The sequence below is a fragment of the Phocoena sinus genome, chromosome 11, assembly GCF_008692025.1.
Source record: "Phocoena sinus isolate mPhoSin1 chromosome 11, mPhoSin1.pri, whole genome shotgun sequence".
NCBI classification, from domain to species: Eukaryota; Metazoa; Chordata; class Mammalia; order Artiodactyla; family Phocoenidae; genus Phocoena; species Phocoena sinus.
In genome coordinates, this window is record NC_045773.1 from 72,258,456 (window position 1) to 72,281,201 (window position 22,746).

The 22,746-nt window shown below is 38.9% G+C and overlaps 1 protein-coding gene across 3 annotated transcripts in view; it reads left to right on the plus strand.

The window, feature by feature from the left end:
- POLH (DNA polymerase eta) overlaps positions 1-22,746 on the plus strand; it is a 31,426-nt gene that overhangs the window by 3,567 nt on the left and 5,113 nt on the right. Inside the window, exons 2-9 of one of the 3 annotated variants that reach the window (XM_032648529.1) lie at positions 68-208; positions 469-603; positions 2,037-2,254; positions 15,988-16,157; positions 17,761-17,864; positions 19,042-19,161; positions 19,754-19,877; positions 20,626-20,691. In XM_032648529.1, coding sequence (XP_032504420.1) covers positions 72-208; positions 469-603; positions 2,037-2,254; positions 15,988-16,157; positions 17,761-17,864; positions 19,042-19,161; positions 19,754-19,877; positions 20,626-20,691 — 1,074 coding nt within the window. In that variant the 5' untranslated portion in view covers positions 68-71. Of the gene's footprint in view, positions 1-67; positions 209-468; positions 604-2,036; positions 2,255-15,987; positions 16,158-17,760; positions 17,865-19,041; positions 19,162-19,753; positions 19,878-20,625; positions 20,692-22,746 lie in introns of those variants that run through there. The other 2 variants (XM_032648528.1, XM_032648530.1) reach the window with 2 other exon arrangements.

Sequence of the window (22,746 nt, forward strand, 5' to 3'; positions counted from 1 at the left end):
GTATAATTTTCTTTGGCACTTTTTATTCAATATCCTTTCTAACTGTCCATAAAATATTGTCTTACAGAAAAATGGCTAATGGACAAGACCGGGTAATTACTCTAGTGGACATGGACTGTTTTTTTGTTCAAGTGGAACAGCGGCAAAATCCTCATTTGAGGAATAAACCTTGTGCAGTTGTACAGTACAAATCATGGAAGGGTGGTGGGTATGTATCATAGTTATTGTTGTAACTCTCAACTACTGTTTTAATCTATAAGAATACATGGCAAAAAAAAAAATACATGGCACTATGCTAGGTCCTGTTTTGGGGGGTTCTGAACTGCTATATTTGAGAATGAATAGTAGCATCAGTGACCAAAAAGTTTATACTATTATGTTTATAACCTATTCATCATGTTAAATTTTAATTATTTTTGCTTGTGATCATGTAATATTTTTCTGTTCCCCTTTTTTTCCTAACCTTAGAATCGTTGCAGTAAGTTATGAAGCTCGTGCATTTGGGGTCACTAGAAACATGTGGGCAGATGATGCTAAGAAGTTATGTCCACATCTTCTACTGGCACAAGTTCGTGAGTCCCATGGAAAAGCTAACCTCACCAAGTAAGAAGAAAAGCTTGTTTAAGGGGAATGGAAGAGTTGGAAGCATTTCATGAGGCTAGGAACTCATGTTTCTAATTCGTTTTATGTAAATAACATCTGAAAAAGTTCCCTTTAGTCAGCTAAATTTTCAGTGTGGAATGAAAACAGATTTTAATATTGCGTTTTAGGAACAGTTCAGAATCATTATTACCTATATTAATTGCCACCCTTAATACCCTTTCAGTTCCTTAATTATTTAACAATTGGTTGTTATAATTAAAACTTAATTCCACTTCCCATGTTCTCAGGCCAAAAGTCTGAAATGTTTGAAGTAATTAAATTGACTGTGAAACTAATAAGAGTTTTTCCAGAAAAGGCTGAGTCAAACTCACATTCTAGTGCAATATCTAGAATTATTTGCCAGAATTGAACAGTCCCAAAGAAGCTTAATTTCTCTGTTTTTGAACTGAGCTATCTCTGCCCAGATTTTAGAAAGTTAGCCTTGGAATGGGAGGCATTAGTATAGGCATAGCCAAGTTAGAGGTAGATACAAGCCCCAGTCATTATAATAATCCTAATAGCTAGTGTATAGTGAACATATGTCATATGCCAGGCACTGTGTTAAATTCTTCATTGGCAGTGTCTCTTAAATCTCACATTGTTATAAGGAAGGTTCTCGTATTATCCCCCCCACCCCCACGCACACACAAATGAGGGACCAATTTAGAGAGGTTAAATAATTTAAGTTCGCACAGTTAGGAAGTGGAAGACTGAGGATTCATTTTCAGATATCCACATTCTCACAGTACACTATACTGTGTGGGGTGCTGTGTGTAGGGATCATGCTTTGACTTGGGACTTGAGATACCCCTGAATTCACCTATCAATTAGAAGTCTAAAGGTGGAGTGTCATAGCCAACCTCACATTGGGATTATTGCCAGAAAAGAAGACAGATTTGACTGAAGATTAATACTGTAACCCTAAAGTAGAATTAATTCAGCTAATGGACATATGCTACGTTGCATTGAATAGAATTTTATGCTGGGAAAGACAGTGTAACTTCCCAGAAATATAGTTGACTTCAGAGTGTGATTTTGAAAAGCCACATGCCACCCACTTAAAACTGGATCATTTATTTTACTCTTAAAATCTTCATCAAATAATGAACAAAGGCAGTTTTAGAAAATTTAGGAATAAGTTTGTAGACCAGAGAGTTATTAATAAAGACCTGGTAATTTTAAATTATTATTTTAATAATTAACCTGAGATGCCGGGTTATAAAAATAAAAATATGATTTGCAAAAACATATATATACTTAGTTTATCAAATATTCTTAAAAATACCTTGGAGTGATTATACTGAAGAGTCTGTGAAAGAACACCAACTACTGCAATAGAGCATCCTTTCCTTGCTCTGTATGTGTGTGAGTATATTGTGCTCTCATGCTCTTAGGTACCGGGAAGCCAGTGTGGAAGTGATGGAGGTAATGTCTCGTTTTGCTGTGATTGAACGTGCCAGCATTGATGAGGCTTATGTAGACCTGACCAGTGCTGTACAAGAGAGACTGCAAAAGCTCCAAGGTCAGCCTCTCTCAGCAGACTTATTGCCAACCACCTACATTGAAGGGTTGCCCCAAAGCCCTACAACAGCAGAAGGGACTATTCAGAAAGGTACTTGCATAGCGTCATATTGCTTCTGCTTCTTGCCTTTGGAACCTGCTTTGCTTGGTCATGCTGCTCCTTCTTGGATTGATTGAAAGGAAACTTAAACTACAACATGAATGAATCACAAGGACTCACATGGAAGGATATACAAATTCTTTTATCTTTCCAGGTATATGGATGTTGAGAAGCTGTGAAATCTGTATTAACATCAAGTTTCTCTTGAGACGTAACTAGGGCAGGTTAAAGTTATCAGTAGAAGGCTGACTGCGCGCTTCCATTATTTGTAGGTTAATTTATATTATTGTAACTTGGTTCATAAGAAGAGTGAGCTTTTTTGTGTGTGTGTGTTACGCGGGCCTCTCACTGTTGTGGCCTCTCCCATTGCGGAGCAGAGGCTCCGGACGCGCAGGCTCAGCAGCCACGGCTCACGGGCCCAGCTGCTCCGTGGCATGTGGGATCTTCCCGGACCGGGGCACGAACCCATGTCCCCTGTATCGGCAGGCGGACTCTCAACCACTGCGCCACCAGGGAAGCCCGAAGAGTGAGCTTTTTTAAGGGGACCTAAACAACAGGGAGTTGAATTACTCAAAATTTCTAATCAGTTATCAGGATAATGTCATCGATGAGCTGTTCAAGGCCTCTCTCATTTTACTTTACTTATTTTACTTCTTTTCCCCTTCATAGTGATTCCCCCTTCTCCCTTCCTACCCCACAAACCCTCTGGCACTCACTGATGTATATCTTCTTAAATATGTATATGTCTTTATAAATTGTACAGTGTTGCTTTGTACATGTGCTTTTAATTATTTTTGTCTGCTATTATCATTTTTCATTTATTTTTTATTTATTTATTGAAATATAGTTGATTTACTATTATATTACTTTCAGGGGTACAACATATTGATTCAATATTTTTATAGATTATACTCCATTTAAAGTTATTATAAAATAATTGCTGTATAATATATCCTTATTGCTTATTTATTTTATGCACAGTATTTTGTATCTCTAAAACCTCTACCCCTATCTTGCCCCTTCCCCTCCCCTCTCCTCACTGGTAACCACTAGTTTGTTCTCTCTATCTGTGAGTCTGTTCCGGTTTTGTTGTATTAATTCATTTATTTTTTAGATTCCACATATAAGTGATAACACAGTATTTGTCTTTCTCTGTCTGACTTATATAACGCGTGTTTTTAAAACTTGTGTTTTTTAAGCACATGAAAAGGTACTCAACATCACTAATTATTAGAGAAATGCAAATCAAAACTACAATGAGGTATCACCTCACACTGGTCAGAATGGCCATCATCAAAAAATCTACAAACAGGGCTTTCCTGGTGGCTCAGTGGTTTGGAGTCCGCCTGCCGATGCAGGGGACACGGGTTCGTGCCCCAGTCCGGGAGGATCCCACATGCCGCGGAGCGGCTAGGCCCGTGAGCCATGGCCACTGAGGCTGTGAGTCTGGAGGCTGTGCTCCACAACGGGAGAGACAAGAGCGGTGAGAGGCCCACGTACCACACACACAAAAAAATCTACAAACAACAAATGCTGGAGAGGGTGTGGAGAAAAGGGAACCCTCCTACACTGTTGGTGGGAATGTAAATTGGTACAACCACTATGGAGAACAGTATGGAGGTTTCTTAAAAAACTAAAAATAGAACTACGATATCGGGGCTTCCCTGGTGGCGCAGTGGTTGAGAATCCGCCTGCCAATGCAGGGGACACGAGTTTGATCCCTGGTCCGGGAAGATCCCACATACCCTGGAGCAACTAAGCCTGTGTGCCACAACTACTGAGCCTGTGCTCTGGAGCCCACGAGCCACAATTACTGATCCTGCGTGCTGCAACTACTGAAACCCGTGCACCTAGAGCCCATGCTCCACAACAAGAGAAGCCACCACAGTAAGAAGCTGTGCACCACAACGAAGAGTAGTCCCCGCTCGCTGCAACTAGAGAAAGCGCATGTGCAGCAGTGAAGACCCAACACAGCCAAAAATAAGTAAAATAAATAAAGTTAAAAAAAAAAAGTTGTTGGGCTTCGCTGGTGGCGCAGTGGTTGAGAATCTGCCTGCTAATGCAGGGGACATGGGTTCGAGCCCTGGTCTGGAAGGATCCCACATGCCACGGAGCAACTAAGCCCGTGCGCTACAGCTACTGAGCCTGCGCGTCTGGAGCCTGTGAGCCACAACAAGAGAGGCCGTGATAGTAAGAGGCCCGCGCACCGCGATGAAGAGCGGCCCCCGCTTGCCACAACTAGAGAAAGCCTTCGCACAGAAACAAAGACCCAACACAGCAAAAATAAATTAATTAATTAATAAACTCCTACCCCCAACATATTTAAAAAAAAAAAAAAGAACTACCATATGACCCAGTAATCTCACTCCTGGGCATATACCCAGAGAAAACCATAATTCAAAAATATACATGCACCCTAGTGTTCATTGCAGCACTATTTACAATAGCCAGGACATGGAAGCAACCTAAATGTCCATCAACAGAGGAATGGGTAAAGAAGATGTGTTACATATATACAATGGAATATAACTCAGCCATAAAAAAGAACAAAATAATGCCATTTGTAGCAACATGGATGGACCTAGAGATTGTCATACTGTGTGAAGTAAGACACAGAAAGACAAACATATGATATTGCTTATATGTGGAATCTAAAAAAAAAAAAGAAGGTACAAATGAACTTATGTACAAAACAGAAGTAGCGTCATGAATGTAGAAAACAAACTTATGGTTACCAGGGGATAAGGTGGTGGGGGAGGGATAAATTGGGAGATTGGGACTGACATATACACACTACCATATATGAAATAGATAACTAATAAGAACCTGCTGTATAGCACAGGGAACTCTAGTCAATACTCTGTAATGACATGGGAAAAGAATCTAAAAAAAAGAGTGGTTGTATGTATATGTGTGACTGATTCACTTTGCTGTACACCTGAAACTAATACAACATTGTAAATTAACTATACTCCAATAAAAATTTTTTAAAAAAAGATGCAGTTGAGTATAAACTGCATTAATTTGCTGTGAAACAATGTTTAAAAAAATTTGTGCTTTTTAATTACATGATAGTACTGTTATTATAGGTCTCATTATTAATTTTCTTTCATTGCTGATTTTATACATCTATTCATGTAGCTGTATTTATGTGTAATTGATTTCTTTTAATTGCAGCATAATCTGTGGTATGGATCTACCATGTTTACAGACCTTTCTCCTACTGATGAGCTCATTGGTTGCTTCTCACGTCCTTCTGTTTATATGATGAATGTCCTCATTAATCCTCTTGGACATATGCAAGGGTTTCTCTGGGAAGTATTTTCAGGAGTGGACTGCTAGATTATAGGGTATACACATATACTTAGTTTCACTAAATACTGCCAAATTGCTCCCCAGAATAACTGTAACAATTTGCCCTACCTCTGACAGTACACAAGAATTCCTGTTTCCTCCATATCCTCACCAGCAATTGGTATTATCTAATATTTTAAAGTACCTGCCAATGTGATGGCTATAAAGGGGTATTTTATATTTTGGGGTTTGTTTTAATTTATACTTCTCTTTACTAATTGAGGTTGAGCTTCTCTTCATATACTTGTTAGCCAGTTGAGTTTCTACTTTTGTGAATTATTTATTTATAATCTTCATCCAATTTTCCATTGGATTTCTGCCGTTGTTTTTTGTTTTTGTTTTTGGAAGAGCTCCTTGTGTATCCTAGTTGTTGGTCCCTTGTCTATTTTTGACTCTTCAAATATCTTTTCCCAAGTCTGTCATCCGTTAACTTTTTTTTTTTTTTTTTTTGCGGTACGTGGGCCTTTCACTGTTGTGGCCTCTCCCGTTGCGGAGCAACAGGCTCCGGATGCGCAGGCTCAGTGTCCATGGCTCACGGGCCTAGTCACTCCGCGGCATGTGGGATCTTCCCGGACCGGGGCACGAACCCGTGCCCCCTGCATTGACAGGTGGACTCTCAACCACTGCGCCACCAGGGAAGCCCCCATCCATTAACTTTGTTTATGCTGTACTTTGTTGTACAAATCTTTTAGTTCTTAAGTTTTTCACCTTATGGTTTGTGTATTTTGAATCTCATTTTAGACATCCATTTCTACCAGATGTTCCTAAAGATATTTTTCTACATTTTCTTCTACTTGCCTTATAGCTTATTTTTAGGTATTTCAGCTATATGGAATTTACCTTTATTTGATTTAAGGTAGGGAGCCACCTTAGTTATTATTCTTATAGTGAGTCAGTTTTCCCAACATTTATTAATAATCCGTTCTTTCTCAACTTATATATCAGTGGGTCTGTTTCTGTAGTGTCCCATTAGTGTCTGCTTCTGCTTCAGAAACACATTATTTTTATTAGTTTGTAGTATGTCATAATATTTGATAAGGACTCCCCTCTGCTTTTGTTTTTCAAAATTGTCTTGGGTATTTATGCACCTTTATTGTTCAATATATGTTTTAGAATACATTAGTTTAATTCTTCAAAAAATCCTGGGAGTTACATTAAATTTACATATTTAGAGAGGATAGTTATCTTAATGCTTAGTTATCCCATCCATAAACATTTCACCAATTTTTAGGTCTTCATTTATGTCCCTTTTAGTGATTTTTGTTTATTTTTTAAAATTTATTTTATTGAAGTATAGTTGATTTACAATGTGTTAATTTCTGCTGTATAGCAAAGTGATTCAGTAAGACATATATATAATTCCTTTCATATTGTTTTCCTTTATAGTTTATCACAGGATATTGAATATAGTTCTCTGTGCTATACAGCAGGACCTTGTTGTTTATCCATTCTATATACTATAATAGTTGTATCTAATAATCCCAAACTCCCAATCCATGCCTCCCCCTGCCCTTGACAACCACAGGTCTGTTCTCTATGTCTGTAAGTCTGTTTCTGTTTTATAGATAAGTTCATTTGTGTCATATTTTAGATTCCACATACCTTTTAGTGATTTAAAAAAATTTTTTTTTAATAATTTTTTGGAACAAGTTGCTTTTATTTTTTTTAATATTTATTTATTTAGGCTGCGCCAGGTCTTAGTTGCAGCGCGCAGGATCTTTGTTACGCCGTGTTTAGTTGCGGCATGTGGGATCCTTAGTTGCTGCATGAGGACTACTTAGTTGCGGCACGTGGACTACTTAGTTGCGGCATGCACTCATAGTTGCGGTGTGCATGTGGAATCTAGTTCCCTGACCAGGGATTGAACCCGGGCTCCCTGCATTGGGAGTGAGGAGTCTTACCAACTGGACCATCAGGGAAGTCCCCCTTTTAGTGACTTTTTTTTTTTTTTTTTTTTTTTTGCGGTACGCGGGCCCCTCACCGTTGTGGCCTCTCCTGTTGCGGACCACAGGCTCCGGACGCGCAGGCTCAGCAGCCATGGCTCATGGGCCCAGCCACTCCGCAGCATGTGGGATCTTCCCGGACCGGAGCACGAACCCATGTCCCCTGCATCGGCAGGTGGACTCTCAACCACTGCGCCATTTTAACTTTTAAATTAAAATTTTTGGTTTATATTTCTGCTTCTTCTGAAATCTAGAATCCAGTATGTTTTCCTTTTTCTTTCTCCTCTAAACTTTTAACTGGTGTAATATACATAAAGTATATAAATTGTACGTGTACACCTTGAGTGATTTCACAAAGTAAACCCACTTCTGTAAGCAGCACCCAGATCAAAAAATGTCAGAATTCTAGAAGCCACCCTTGCCTACCCTCCCAGTCATTATCTATTCCTCTCCCCGCTCTCCTATATAACCACTGTCCTGATTTCTATTTAGCTTATTTTTGAACTTTATAAAATTGAAATTATGCAGTATATACTTGAGTCTGGCTTCATTCACTCAACATTGTCTTTGTGAGATTCATCCATTCTGTTGTATATAGTTGAGTTTCTGTAGTATTCCATTGTATGAATATACTACAATTTACCCATTCTACTCTTGATGGATATTTGGATTTCGTCCAGTTTTGGACCACTAAGAATAGTGCTAAAAAAAAAAAAAAGAATAGTGCTGCTATGAACATTTTTGTAAATATCTTTTAGTGTGTGCATTTCTGTTGAGCATATGACTAGAAGTGCTCAGTTATGTGGTTTGTCTGTATTCAGCTTTAGTTTGCCTGTACTCAGCGTTAGTAGATACTACCGAAAGATTTCCAAAAAGGGTATACTGATTTATAATTCCACTAGCGGTATATGAGAGTTCTAGTTGTTCCACATCTTTTTCAACACTTGCTTTTTTCTCTTGCTTTTTAGCCATTTTGATGAGTGTATAGTGATATCATATTATGGTTTTAGTCTGCATGTTCCTGGTGTTAATGAAATTGAGCACCTTTTTGTAAGTTGATGACCATTCTTCTTTCATGAAGTGCCTGTTTAAGTATTTGCCCATTATTTTGGTTTAATTGTCTTATTCATCTATAGGACTTCTTTATGTATTCTGGATATGAGTCATTATCAAATATATGTATTGCAACATCTTCTGTTTGTGGCTTGTTTTTCACTCTTTTTTTTTTTTTTTAATTTTTTGGCCACACCGTGCGGCATGTGGGGTTCCAGTTCCCCAACCAGGGATTGAACCCGTGCCCCCTACAGTGGAAGCGTGGAGCCCTAACCATTGGGCAGCCAGGGAATTCCCTTGTTTTTTACTCTCTTAATGGTGGATTTTGATGAATAGAGGCTCTTAATTTTAATTTGGTCCAGTTTGTCTTTTTTTTTTCTTTATGGATAGTATTTTTTTAAGGTTTTCTTTACCTATTCAAGATCATGAAGAAACTCTCCTATATTATTTTAGAAGCTTTATTGTTTTGCCTTTTACATTTAGATTTACTATCCACTATGTGTGTGTCTGCAGGATGTGAGGTAGGGATCAAGATTCCTTTTTTTATTACATGAGTATCCCATTATAATATCCTTATTAAAGCTTTACTTTTTTCTGTAAAGGTCTTGTGCATTCATTATGTTAGTTCCTAGATGCTTTAATTTTTTTTAATTGCCATTACGATTTTGTGTTTATTTCTATTATATTCTCCACTTGGTTATTGATGTGTAGGAGAATGATAAGTGATTTCTTTTTTGGTAAGCTTATCTTTGTTTACTTTATCTGCCTGATAAAAACTTGAGATATAATCTGCATGAAAGTGCTTTAATAAAATGTACTTGATGGTTAAAAATATTTTCTTAGGGATTTCCCTGGCAGTTCAGTGGTTAAGACTACTGCAGGGGTCACGGGTTCAATCACTGGTGGGGGCAGTTCTGCATGCTGTGTGGTGTGGCCAAAAAAATATTTTTCTTAGACTAGAATTAAATTAGGGCAATTAAAACTTGCTTTTAATCCGGGTCTTATTATTTTTTTAATCAAAATATTATGAAAGTGGAATTCAGCTGGAGCTCACAGAGCAAAGATTCTGTATCTAGAAGCTTTTTAACACCTTTTCACACACATTTTCTAGTACTTATGATAATGGCTATATTCAAAACAATGTATCTATTCTCCCCTTCATTTGTAACATGTACTTTAGCTTTATTTTGTAACATTATTCTTATTTATTTATTTTTAAAATTATTTTTTATTTACTTTTGGCTACATTGGGTCTTCATTGCTGCGCATGGGGTTTGTCTAGCTGGGGTGAGCGGGGGCTACTCTTCGTTGCGGTGCGCAGGCTTCTCACTGCGGTGGCTTCTCGTTATGGAGCACAGGCTCTAGGCACATGGGCTGTAGAGCACAGGCTCAGTAGTTGTGGCACATGGGCTTAGTTGCTTCGCGGCATGTGGAATCTTCCCAGACCAGGGATCGAACCTGTGTCCCCTGCACTGGCAGGCAGATTCTTGACCATTATGCCACCAGGGAAATCCCAACATTATTCTTATTTAGAAGAGCTCTTTTAGTGAAAATCTTTGAATGTTGGACGTTAACCAAAAGGATACAAGTTAACGTCTTGGGGGACTTGTCAGGGCATATGTTATTACTTGTAGAAACAATACAGATTTGTTCAGAAAAAACTCCAAGAGTGTTTAGCTTATTTCTAGTTACAGTGGTGAATTTTCCATGGGTTCCATGTTTTAAAGTAAGATGTAAGCTATTAAAGTTTAGTTTTGCTGTCAACAGTTGTATGATGCCTTTTAACATGTTGTATTGAAGGGTAGAGGTGGAACTACCCGGGGAAACTTACGGGAAGGACCATTGAGGAATTATTTTATTTTCTGATCCTGATAGCTGAGTTTATCAAGGTGGAGGCTGCAGCTCTTTTAGTTCTTTAGGGAGAATACAATGGACAATGTAATGTGCCACTTAAAGGAGGCAAAGTTATGGTACATTTGCCTTTATTGATTTATTATTGTTATTCTGGGATCAGAGTAAGGAAGGGTTTTTTGGTTTTGTTTTTTGTGTTGTGTTTTTGTTTTTGTTGTTGTTGGGTTTTGGGGGGTTGTTGTTTGTTTTTTTTTTTTTTTTTTTGGCTGTGTTGGGTCTTCGTTGCTGTGCGAGGGCTTTCTCCAGTTGCAGCGAGCGGGGGCCACTCTTCATCGCGGTGTGCGGGCCTTTCACTGTCACGGCCTCTCCCGTTGTGGAGCACAGGCTCCAGACGCGCAGGCTCAGTAGTTGTGGCTCACGGGCTTAGTTGTTCCACAGCATGTGGGATCTTCCCAGACCAGGGCACGAACCCATGTCCCCTGCATTGGCAGGCAGATTCTTAACCACTGTGCCACCAGGGAAGCCCGGGGTTGTTGTTTTTAAAGGCAAATCTATTGATTATTTTTGACTGCATTGGGTCTTTGTTTCTGTGCGCAGGCGTTCTTTAGTTGTGGCAAGTAGGGGCTACTCTTCGTTGCGGTACGTGGGCTTCTCAATGCGGTGGTTCCTCTTGTGGAGCACGGGCTCTAGGCGCACGGGCTTCAGTAGTTGTAGCACACGGGCTCAGTAGTTTTGGCATGCGGACCCTAGAGCCTGCGGGCTTCAGCAGTTGTGGCACATGGGCTCAGTGGTTGCAGCGCACGGGCTCTAGGGTGCGTGGGCTTCAGCAGTTGTGGGTCACAGGCTTAGTTGCTCCGTGGCATGTGGGATCTTCCCAGACCAGGGCTCGAACCCGTGTCCCCTGCATTGGCAGGTGGATTCTTAACCACTGCACCACCAGGGAAGTCCTGTTATTGTTTTTTTTTTTCTTTCTTTCTTTCTTTTTTGTGGGGGGGCTTAGTTTTGTGTACTACATTTTGCTGTGTAGCTAATTTTTTTAAATAAACATTTGGAATTGGTTTTATAATACTTTATTATTTCCTTCCTTCTGCTGGCTTTAGGTTTTGTTCTTTTTCTAATTCTCATAGGTAGTAGGTTAGATTGTTTATTTGAGATTTTTCTGGGTTTTTCTTTGTTTTTTGTTTTTTTTTGGCTGTGCCACACAGTATGTGGAATCTTAGTTCCCAACCAGGGATTGAATCCATGCCCCCTGCAGTGGAAGCGCAGAATCTTAACCACTGGACCGCCAGGGAAGTCCCTGAGATTTTTCTTGTTTTTTTGAGGAAGGCCTGTATCTCTATGGACTTCCCTCTTAGGACTGCTTTTGCTGCATCCCATAGATTTTGTGTGGTTGTGGTTGGTTTTATAGTACTTTAAATTATTTGCTGTTTAAGGGGTTTTTTGAAGGCTATATGCCCTTTTGAAAATCTGTTGAAAGCTGTGGACCCTTGCTTGCCTCAGAAAAATACATATCTACATGTAAGACAGTTTTGCATGTAGTTTTCAGGAGATTCACAGACCCACTGAAACCTACATACCTCGGAATAAGAACTATTATTACTTGCTACATTGGTTTTGGAGGGCACCTCATTGTTGAAGAGCTCTCTGGTGAAGATGATGGTACATACCTTTGTTGGTGGTCAAATGTTACTTCAAATGGACATGCTCCTCTTCTATACCTATCTTTCTTACATTTTTATATAAAATGCCAGTGTTTTAAAGAAATCTTATTTCTGTATGAGGAAATAAAAGGTATTCATATATGAAGGAAGAAGTTGCTTTATTGTGTCTAGTTTAAATATTAAGCTTCGAGATGCAGTGATATCTTATTATTTAGAGTGCTCAGAACAGTACAATGTCTAGGAAATGATTTATGATGATATATCATACTCCCGAGTCTTCATATGATGTGTGTAATAAAAAAAAAAACCCTCATAACAGAAATTAGCTGATCTAAGTGCATATACCCTCCCAGAAATTGTTTTTCGTGGATGTGACATATTTCAAAGCTAGGAAAAAGAGTTGAGGTATTTGTGATGTTTTTATACTGAAGTTCCCATTCAACTTTACCATGGTGCCTCTTAATGGGTCCTACTCAGCCATGCTGCATTTGCAACTTTGTTTTTTCTGTTTCTGAAACAGTTATGTGTGTGGAAAGTTTAAGTAGTAAGATTAATTAAAAATAACTCAGAAATTGTCAGAGTGAAAACTTACCCTTTGGGGCCATTTTGTAACTGGTTTGTGTTAGCTAAAGAACTCATTTGTTCTCCGTTTGCTTCCTCTTAATTCATTTATTTCTAAGCAAGTATTGAACATGTGAATGCATATAATAAGAAACAGTTGTGTAGTGGTATAAAAAAATATAAATCAACTGTCAGGGATTTCCCTGGAGGTCCAGTGGTTAAGACTCCACACTTACACTGCAGCGGGCATGGTCAGGGAACTAAGATCCCCACATACCACCCGGAACAGCCAAAAAAAAGATGATAATAATAATAAAAATAAAACTAAAAATTAAAAAAATAAATCAATCAACTGCCAAAGTTGAGAGCTGTAAGAGTTGGCTAGACTGCTTGCAGGCTTTGACGAAGTAAGCTGCCATATTGTAAGAGGGCCTTTGGAGAAGCCCCCATGGCTATGCTCTGAGAGCTGCCCTCTGCTGACAGCCAGCAAGAAAATGGGGACCTCAATTCTACAGCCACAAGATGATAAATTTATTTATTTTAATTAATTTATTTATTTTTGGCTGCGTTGGGTCTTCGTTGCTGCGCACGGGCTTTCTCTAGATGCGGCGAATGGGGTCTACTCTTTGTTGCTGTGTGTGGGCTTCTCATTGTGGTGGCTTCTCTTGCTGTGGAGCACGGGCTCTAGGGGCGTGGGCTCAGTAGTTGTTGTGGCTCACGGGCTCAGTAGTTGTGGCTCACCGGCTCTAGAGCGTAGGCTCAGTAGCTGTAGCACACAGACTTAGCTGCTCCGTGGCATGTGGGATCTTCCCGGACCAGGGATCGAACCCACGTCCCCTGCCTTGGCAGGCGGATTCTTAACCACTTTGCCACCAGGGAAGTCCCCAAGATGATAAATTCTGCCAACAACCAGAGGGAGCTTGGAAGGCACTAATCAGCTCATAGCACAGAGGAAGGTACACCCGTTACCAGTATAGGGACTTCTCTTTTGTAGTTATGGTCCCTAGAGTTGTGGGCCATAGCTAGAGGTTTATCAGTTTAATTCCGAAGTTTGGGCACGAATTACCAGTGCTCACTCTTAGAACAGTTCTAGTCAAATGCAGGTGACATGCCCATGTTTATAGAAAATCCTAGGGAATCTACTCCCCCCCCCAAAAAAAGAACCTAGAATAAGTGAGATTAGCAAGGTTGCAGGGGACAAAGTCAATATGCAAAAATTGGTTGTATTTCTATATATTAAAATTTAAAATGGGAAGTTGACATTTAAAAAGCAATAGCATTAAAACCATAAAATTATTAGAGATATATTTAACAATATATGTGGAAAAACTAGTTCAGTGAAAACTACAAAACATCACTAACAAATTAAAGATGAAATCAATGAAGAGACCATGCTCATGGATTGAAAGATTAAATAATATGAGAGTTCAAATCTCCCCAAATTGACCTACAGATTCATTGCATTCCCTCCAAAATCCCAGCAGGATTTTGTAGAAATTGATAAACTGATTCTAAAATTTGTATGGAAATGCAAAGGATGTGGAATAGGCAAACGATTTTGAAAAAGAACTAAGTTGGAAGACTTAACACTACCTGATTTTTAAGAGTTAACTATAAATTTATGGGGACTTCCCTGGTGGTCCAGTGGTTAAGATTTTGCGCTTCCACTGCTAGGGGCATGGGTTTGATCCCTGGTGGGGGAACTAAGATCCTACATGCCGCACGGTGCAGCCGAAAACAAACAAAAACCACAAACAAAGAAGTTTGAGGTGGTCTAGGCAAGAATGAAGAAAAGCTGAATAAAATACAGTGGGTTGCAATGGATATGTGAAATATTTTGAAGTGGGCTTTGGTAACTAAATAACTATAATAAAGGGGAATAAAAGAAAAGAAGCCAAGGGACTTACCTGGTGGTGCAGTGGTTAAGAATCCTCCTGCCATCGAAGGGGACATGGGTTCGAGCCCTGGTCCATGAAGATCCCACATACCAAGGAGCAACTAAGCCTGCGTACTGCAACTACTAGAGCCCGCGCTCTGCAACAAGAGAAGCCACCGCAATGAGAAGCCCGCACACCGCAACGAAGAGTAGCACCCGCTTGCTGTAACTAGAGAAAGACCGTGTGCAGCAACGAAGACCCAAGGCAGCCAAAAATAAAAATAATTAATTAATTTTTAAAAAAGCCAATATTAGATTTTAAACCTTTAAGAGAAATAAGGAGTTGTTTGGGAAAGAGAACCTTTGGGGAGGAAGATGTAATTAAGGTTGACTTTAGTAGTATTTTGTTTGATACTGTAATGAAAAATTCAAGAAGACTTTTCCTGTAGGGAGGTAGAAATAAGGGATTAAAGTTAAGAGTTTGGGGATAGAGATTAAGATTTGCATGTACTTAGCATAAACAAATTGAAACATAAGCCAGTACCAGTTCACCAAGAGAAAAAGCATATATACAGAGAAGAGGAGAACGTTGCTCTGTATCTGCAGTTACGGTGTTAGAGGAGGGAGATAGACCAGCAAAGGAGAGAAACAGCAGCCCTCAATAGCTGGAAAATACTTCCTTCTATGTGCTCATCTTCCTCCTCTTCTCCATATATGTGACCCTTCACTCTGCCTCTCCAAGATATTTTGAATTTCCTTGCTGTGTTCATACCTCATTACAGCCTCTTTAAAACAGCATGTGTATATTTCCTAACTTCCTTGTTATATAATACTTTTAAAATGTTTTTCAAAACTGTGACTAGTTCTAAATTGGATAGTAAGGTATTTTCAAAGCCCTAAGGTACAAAGCTACTTCTATTTTAAATAGTTTGTCAAGAGAATAAATCTTCTAGTGCCTCTGATTGGACTTAAGCTATTCAACTGGAACCAGTCTCTAAAAATACATAAATGCTAACTTAAGTTTGTACTGAAGCGTGCGATAATTCTGAATATTTTCTAATTGAGTAACTTAATAGAATTCTTGGTGATGTGCAAGGGAAGTTGGAAGAAAAAAGTTCAAAAACTGGAGAGAGAAAACAGATGTACTTTTAAATCATTACTCATGAAAGACAATACAAAATATTTGTTGCTTATTAGAGCTTATAAGGTTCAGCCAATGCTGGGAGATAAGGCTGCTAGAATTGGTATCAAGGAGAAATTTATCTCTGTTGTGATACTGAATAGTCTTCTAAAACGGCTGCCATTTTTGGTGAAAACCTACATATGTAAAGTACCTGAAATCTAAGCATTTCTGCATTAGATAACACAAATAAAACCCTGATTTTTTAAAAAAAGAAGTCTAACTGTTACCTCTCAACTTTTCAGAGGAAATGCGAAAACAAGGCTTATTGCAGTGGCTTGATTCTCTTCAGACTGATAACACCACCTCTCCAGACCTACAGCTCACTGTGGGAGCAGTGATCGTGGAGGAAATGAGAGCAGCCATAGAGAGGCAGACTGGTTTTCAGTGTTCAGCCGGGATTTCACACAATAAGGTGAAGGCTAATAGTAGATTTCAAAGAGAAACACAGATATCTGTAGTTAAACACAGCAGGCATAGAAACAAACAAAAAAAAGAAAAACAAAAACAAAACAAAAAACAAACAGCCAGGATAGGTATGAGTGGGCATTTAAATCATTACACATATACTTTGAAATGGGTTTCTACTTAAACTTCACGGTGAAGACCACATAAAAACCTAAGTAATTCTTTATCATGGGAATTGACATTACACATGTACTTTCCTAAGAAGCAGGCTGAAAATTTTGCTGGAAATGGTTATTTACATAGTTGTATCCACAGTATTTCCTTAATGACTGAACTATCCAAAGAAAGGAGGAGGCAGGACTTCCCTGGTGGTCCAGTGGTTGGGACTCGGCGCTTTCACTGCCGGGGGCCCTGGGTTCAATCCCTGGTCAGGGGACTAAGATCCTGCAAGCAAACAAAGAAAGGAGGAGGCTAGTAGGAACCTATTTCTTTCCTTTTCGGTTGCTGAATTTTCTAGTATTGTCTCACTTCTTATGTGGAGTTCTGGGTGTTCTATGCTTTTGTTCTGTGCTTTTTGATTAAACTGCAGTGTGGCCCTGGGATCTTCATCCCCTTTGGTGTAGACTCAGTAGTTGGGCAGTGGCTGATTATTCCTAGTTACTACCTTTTCTCCCTCACTCAAGAAGAGGAAAGTTCTGCACTGCTCAGCTTGTGGGATCTTAGTTCCCCAACCAGGGATTAAACCCCAGCCCACGGCAGTGAGAGCACCGAGTCCTAACCACTGGAGCGCCAGGGAATTCCCAAGAAGAGGAAAGTTGCCAAACTACTCAAGTAGAGTTTTGGGTTTTTTTTTTTTCTGGTTAGGTGGAGGGAGGGGAAACAAAAGTCTCAATGTAATAATTTAAACTAGACTAAATGTGGCCTAGTAGAAGTTTCAGGGAATCTCCAATGAATTTGAAGAGTGATTTTATATTTTTCCTACCAATTATAAGTTGTTAAATGATACCACTGAAGTACCTTATTCTTTGAAAAGACTTCTCAAGGGTTTTTTCATTTTGAAGTCTTATTTAATATAAGAAGATGTTTGCTATTGGACAATGACTTCGAGCCCAGTCTTTATCACAGATGCTAAATGATGGTAATCTGCATTAAATCCGGGACTCAAAATGGACTAACCATTAATCAAGAAATGTATATAAATGGAGTAGGGTAAAATGAGTTTGTTTTAGCATTTTCTTATGGACGTACTAAGAAATGCATCTTAAGTCTCTTCTGTAGCTTCTCTACTTTTTCACCCTCTTGAAATAGGACAACCTTAAGGAATAGATGAGGGTGGAATAAATGACTAAAGAAAGGCTGAGAATGGAAGATGTGGAAAGAACAATGAGGATAATGATAGTGGGTCATGTTTTCCACTGTGGATATTGTGGGACACCAAGCTTTGGAGATGTCTTGAGTTTCTGGTTTTGTTTTTGTTTTTAACGTGGAAACCATTAGTTACAGCCCTTAAGCTGTGCCGTGTATATGCGTGTATATGTTTGTATTAATATTCACCAACTCTGTGTGTGGGTGTTGACAGTAATGGGGTTTTTATACTTTCCATGCTCCAGGTTCTGGCAAAGCTGGCCTGTGGACTAAACAAGCCCAACCGGCAGACCCTGGTCTCACATGGGTCAGTCCCACAGCTCTTCAGCCAAGTGCCTATTAGCAAAATGTAAGTATTCAGGGAGCACCTTAGATTTCACTTCTATATATGTGAAGACCGTCTCTGGTTGTAGTTTCTTCTGTTCCTTAAGGATTGGAGCCAGGGAAAATAGGTACCATGGGGACAGGAGGGAGATGACACAGAAATTTTTACAAACATGCTGAGATTTTTTTCTTAATGAACTCTCAATTCCGGATTATCTGTGGAAGATACTTAATCCTGAATTTTAAAAAAATGAACTGTTTTTTAGCCATATGTTTAACTTCCTTCTAGGTTTTTTACTCAAGCCTGTTACTAAATAACAAATAGGAATTTTACTTCTTTTCTTTGTTCTAGTAGCGTATCAAGCTGTTCAGGGCTACTGAATTGCTCCCAAATAAAATTAATAACTAGGTTGTGCATACCAATAGTGTGTCCTTGACAAGAGCTTATAATATTGTTGAAGGGACAAGATATATCTGTTCAAAGCAATAGTGAAAGTGCTATCATCAAGACTATATGTGAGTAACTGCTAAATGAATTGTACAGGTAGTTACCAAAGTTCATAAAAGTCATCTGAGAAGGACTTATGAAAAAGGCATGGGATTTTGTTTTGAGATTGGCACAATTCAGAGAGTCAGATGAGAATAGAAGAGAAATACCAATTTGGAGACTGTTTTGAGCACCAGGAGGGAGAAAATATATTTCCAGTGAACTGGGACCATATTGAGGAAGATAAGTGATGGGAAAAGGACTGAACAGAGAGGTTGAGGACAGATTATTAGACATCTCAAGGGCCAAGCTGAAGAGTTTTGTGGGTTTTTTTACTATATTCTTAAATATAAAATGTTTTAGCTATGGAAGGGGTTTGTTTTGGAGGTGGAATTTTAATCCCTAAATGGGACAGTAGATCCTGTACAATTGAAAGTTTTATACACAGTTGACTTGATAACTAATTAATGACTTTACCCTTGTGTTTATGCTATGGTTAGTCTTCTTCCCAGGCCCTAACTTCCAGAGTACTGAATTCCCAGAGTCGTCTAGTCTTATGCTAGAAAATCAATAGTTTACAGGACCAGTGTGTGTTCTCATTTTCCCTGAACTCTCTGGAGAGCTTCTTATACAGGCAAAATGTTTTGCATCTACTGCTAACTAGATATTTATGATGTGACCTATAAATCTTTTGTCTTTTTTTGGTTGTTGTTAGCCGTAGTCTTGGAGGAAAGCTAGGGGCTTCTGTCATTGAAATCCTGGGGGTAGAATACATGGGAGAACTGACCCAGTTCACTGAATCCCAGCTCCAGAGTCATTTTGGGGAGAAGAACGGGTAAGTGATTCCTAATACTTTTCAATCATAACCTTTATGGATATGCTAAATTCAAATGTAGACAAGAACATCAGGTAAAATCTAGACCTATCTTTGGGTTAATATTTGCTCCTCGAGGTAATTGCATTGGTCCTTTTGCTTTAAAATATTAAATCATTATAACCTATTGGTCTAGTTTTTTTCACGTGCCTAAATAGGTTGGTAGATAGGAACTGTTACTCTGAAGCTCTGATATACACATGTACAACATTTATGTGTGCTAAGATGCTGTTGTTCTCTTAAAAATCCTTGTATTTATGCTTACTAAGTACCAAAAATACTTGGGGATATGAAATATGTGGCTTAGTTGGCACTTTTCCAAAAACACAAATGATGACTTGGCTTTAGAAAGCATAATGTGTTCTCCTTGGCAATTTATCATTACTGGAATTCATTGGGAAGGGCAAGGATTCTGTTACGGGTGAGGTGTACTTAATTTTGAACAAATTTTTCCTTTTTCATGAAAGGTATAAAAGGTAGTATAATATAGGTATTTTGTTTTAACAAGGATAATCATTTGCTTTCACCTTAAACTTTTTTGCTGGTTTCTTAGATCTTGGCTATATGCCATGTGCCGGGGGATTGAACATGATCCAGTTAAACCCAGGCAAATACCCAAAACCATTGGCTGCAGCAAGAACTTCCCAGGAAAAACAGCTCTGGCTGCTCGAGAACAGGTAGGCAGACATTCTTGACAGAACATTGCCTCTTTTAAGGGAGTTGGTGGGTAGGTTTTGGTAGCTGTGGAAAGTTAGATGGGACCTTTATGCTGTAAAATATGAAGGAAATAGAAGGTTTTTTGTGTGCTGAAAATTGATTAGTTTAACTTGGGATTTTTTTTTTATTATTATTTTTTCCCTTTCTTCTATCTAAAAAGAAATAGAATGGAGCTGATTGAAGTTTGAAATGGAATTACTCATTTTTTGGTAGGTGAAATCTTAGGAGGTCAGGATACTGTGCCTCAAGTGTGTGTCTTTTTTTTTTTTTTTTTTTTTTTTTGCGGTACGCGGGCCTCTCACTGTTGTGGCCTCTCCCGTTGTGGAGCACAGGCTCCGGACGCGCAGGCTTAGCGGCCATGGCTCACGGGCCCAGCTGCTCCGCGGCATGTGGGATCTTCCCGGACCGGGACACGAACCCATGTCCCCTAGCATCGGCAGACGGACTCTCAACCACTGCGCCACCAGGGAAGCCCACTGTGTCTTTTTTTCTCAGAGCTGGAACATGCCTGAAATTCACCTGATGGCATGCCAGCAGGAAAAGAATGAAAGCTCTTGAGCTAGGGCAGGTCAGAGTACTGAAGATTTCTATGATCTGGGGATCTTTACAGGGGAGACTTTGTTGCACACTTCCATTTTGGGGAGAACTGAACAAAACCACCATTTAGTTCTTTGAAATGAAAGATTAAAGTCTCAATACTTTTTTTAGGTACAATGGTGGCTTTTGCAATTAGCCCAGGAACTAGAGGAGAGACTAATCAAGGACCGAAATGATGTAAGATTTTCTTTCTTTATTCCTGGGGTGAGGTTTGGGATTTAAATACAAGTTGCTCCTTACCTTATGGAGCAGAAACAAAGATACAAAAAGATACCAGCTGGAAAATTTTAAGAAATCTTTTATCTTTTCCCATAAAACTGCCATAAAACTCAGTATGATTCTCAAAAGCGTGGATCTGTGAACGTAAGACCTGACTACCCCTGTCTCCCTCACTACCATTTGCTTTTACTTTTTTGTATTTTATCTAAATGTTACTGCAGCTCTGAATATACAGTGGGTCTTCATCAGAACCATTAAGCAGGACATTTAGGGTTTGGACTGTAAATTATTCGGCTTTAACATAGTCCATGTGACAACGAAGTACTCAGTTTTAGAGACAGAGTCGTAGGTCAAAGATGAAACATCTGATTAGTTTATCTTCTCTCTTTCAAAAAAAAAGCTCTATTGATACATATATATATATTTACATACCATGAAATTCACCCATTTATAGTATGCAGTTCAGTAGTTTTAGTATATTTCAGAGTTGTTCAACTATTCCATAATCAATTTAAGAACACTTCATAACCCAGAAAAGAAATCCTATACCCACTAATAGTTACTCCCCCAGCCCTACGCAAACACTAGTCTGCTTTCTGTCTCTATAGACTTAATTATTCTGGACATTTCATATCTATGGAATAATATAATATGTGGCTTTTTGTGTGACTGGCTTGAAATCTTTCAATTAACATAATATTTTCAAGGTTTACCCATATTGTAGCGTCTATCAGTACTTTATTCCTTTTTATCACAACATTCTGTTGAATGGATATACCACATTTCATTTATCAATTCATCAGTGAATGGATATTTCCACTTTTTGGCTATTATGAATGATGTTGCTGTGAACATTCATGTACAGATTTTTGTGTAGACATGTTTTCATTTCCCTTGTATATATACCTAGGAGGAGAATTGCTGAGTCACATGGCAACTCTATGTTAGCATACCAGACTGTTGCTGCACTATTTTACACTCCCAGCAGTGTAAGAGGGTTCTAATTTCTCTATATCTTTGTCATTGTCTTTTAAAAATTTTTTAGTGGGTGTGAAGTGGTATCTCATGGTTTTCAGGTGCTTATTGGCTACTTTATTTTCTTTGGAGAAATGTCTGTCAAGATCCTTTGCCCATTTTTGAAGTGGGTTGTCTCTTTATATTGAGTTTTAAAAGTTCTGTGTGTATTCTGGGAATAAGTCCCTTGTCAAATATATAATTTGCAAATATTTTCTCCCATTCTGTGGATTTTCTTTCCATTTTCCTGATGGTATTGTTTGATGTGTCCTCTCCAGTTGAGACATCAACTATATACTGTCAGGAATCATCTATAATTACCTGTTTGCCCCTTTTTAGCTGAGGTGGTGGTAAATGTTTGTTCTTTGGGAGGCATCATAAAGAGGTTGTGTTATGGGTCTATTTGACTTTTCCCACTAGGTGTCGCTCCGTTCTCATCTCTTTATTCTCTAACAGTCAATGACCTCATGTCCTATCATCTCCCCCTAGCTCACTCCCCTCTAGACTCCACTTGCTGGCCTCCTCCCCATTTATTTAACACACCAAGTAAATTTCACCTTCACCTTCTCCCCAACTCCCCTGTCATATCAGCAGCCTCCATCACTCCCTGCCTTACTCTGCTTTTTTCCATGGCATTTTGTGGTCATTTCTATTACATGCCTACTTATTTATTATATGCAGCTCCTACTACAAGATAAGATCCAGAAGGGCCTGGACTTTTTGTTCTCTCCTGTATCTCTAGATAGTGCCTGATACATAGTAGGCAGTCAGTTATAGTTGAACGGTTTTAGTCAACAAGGACTTGTTTGTAATTGCCTATTTGTATTCTCTCGAGATATACAAATCTGTATAAACTGTATTTACAAAATGCACAAAAATACAAAATGTATTTTTACCTAGAAGTTGGTTGCTGCTCTTGGTTTGTGTTAGGGGTGTTTCTTCTCACTAGAATCTTTTGATTTTGAGGGGATCCCTATGTATACTTTTTACCTTCTTGCC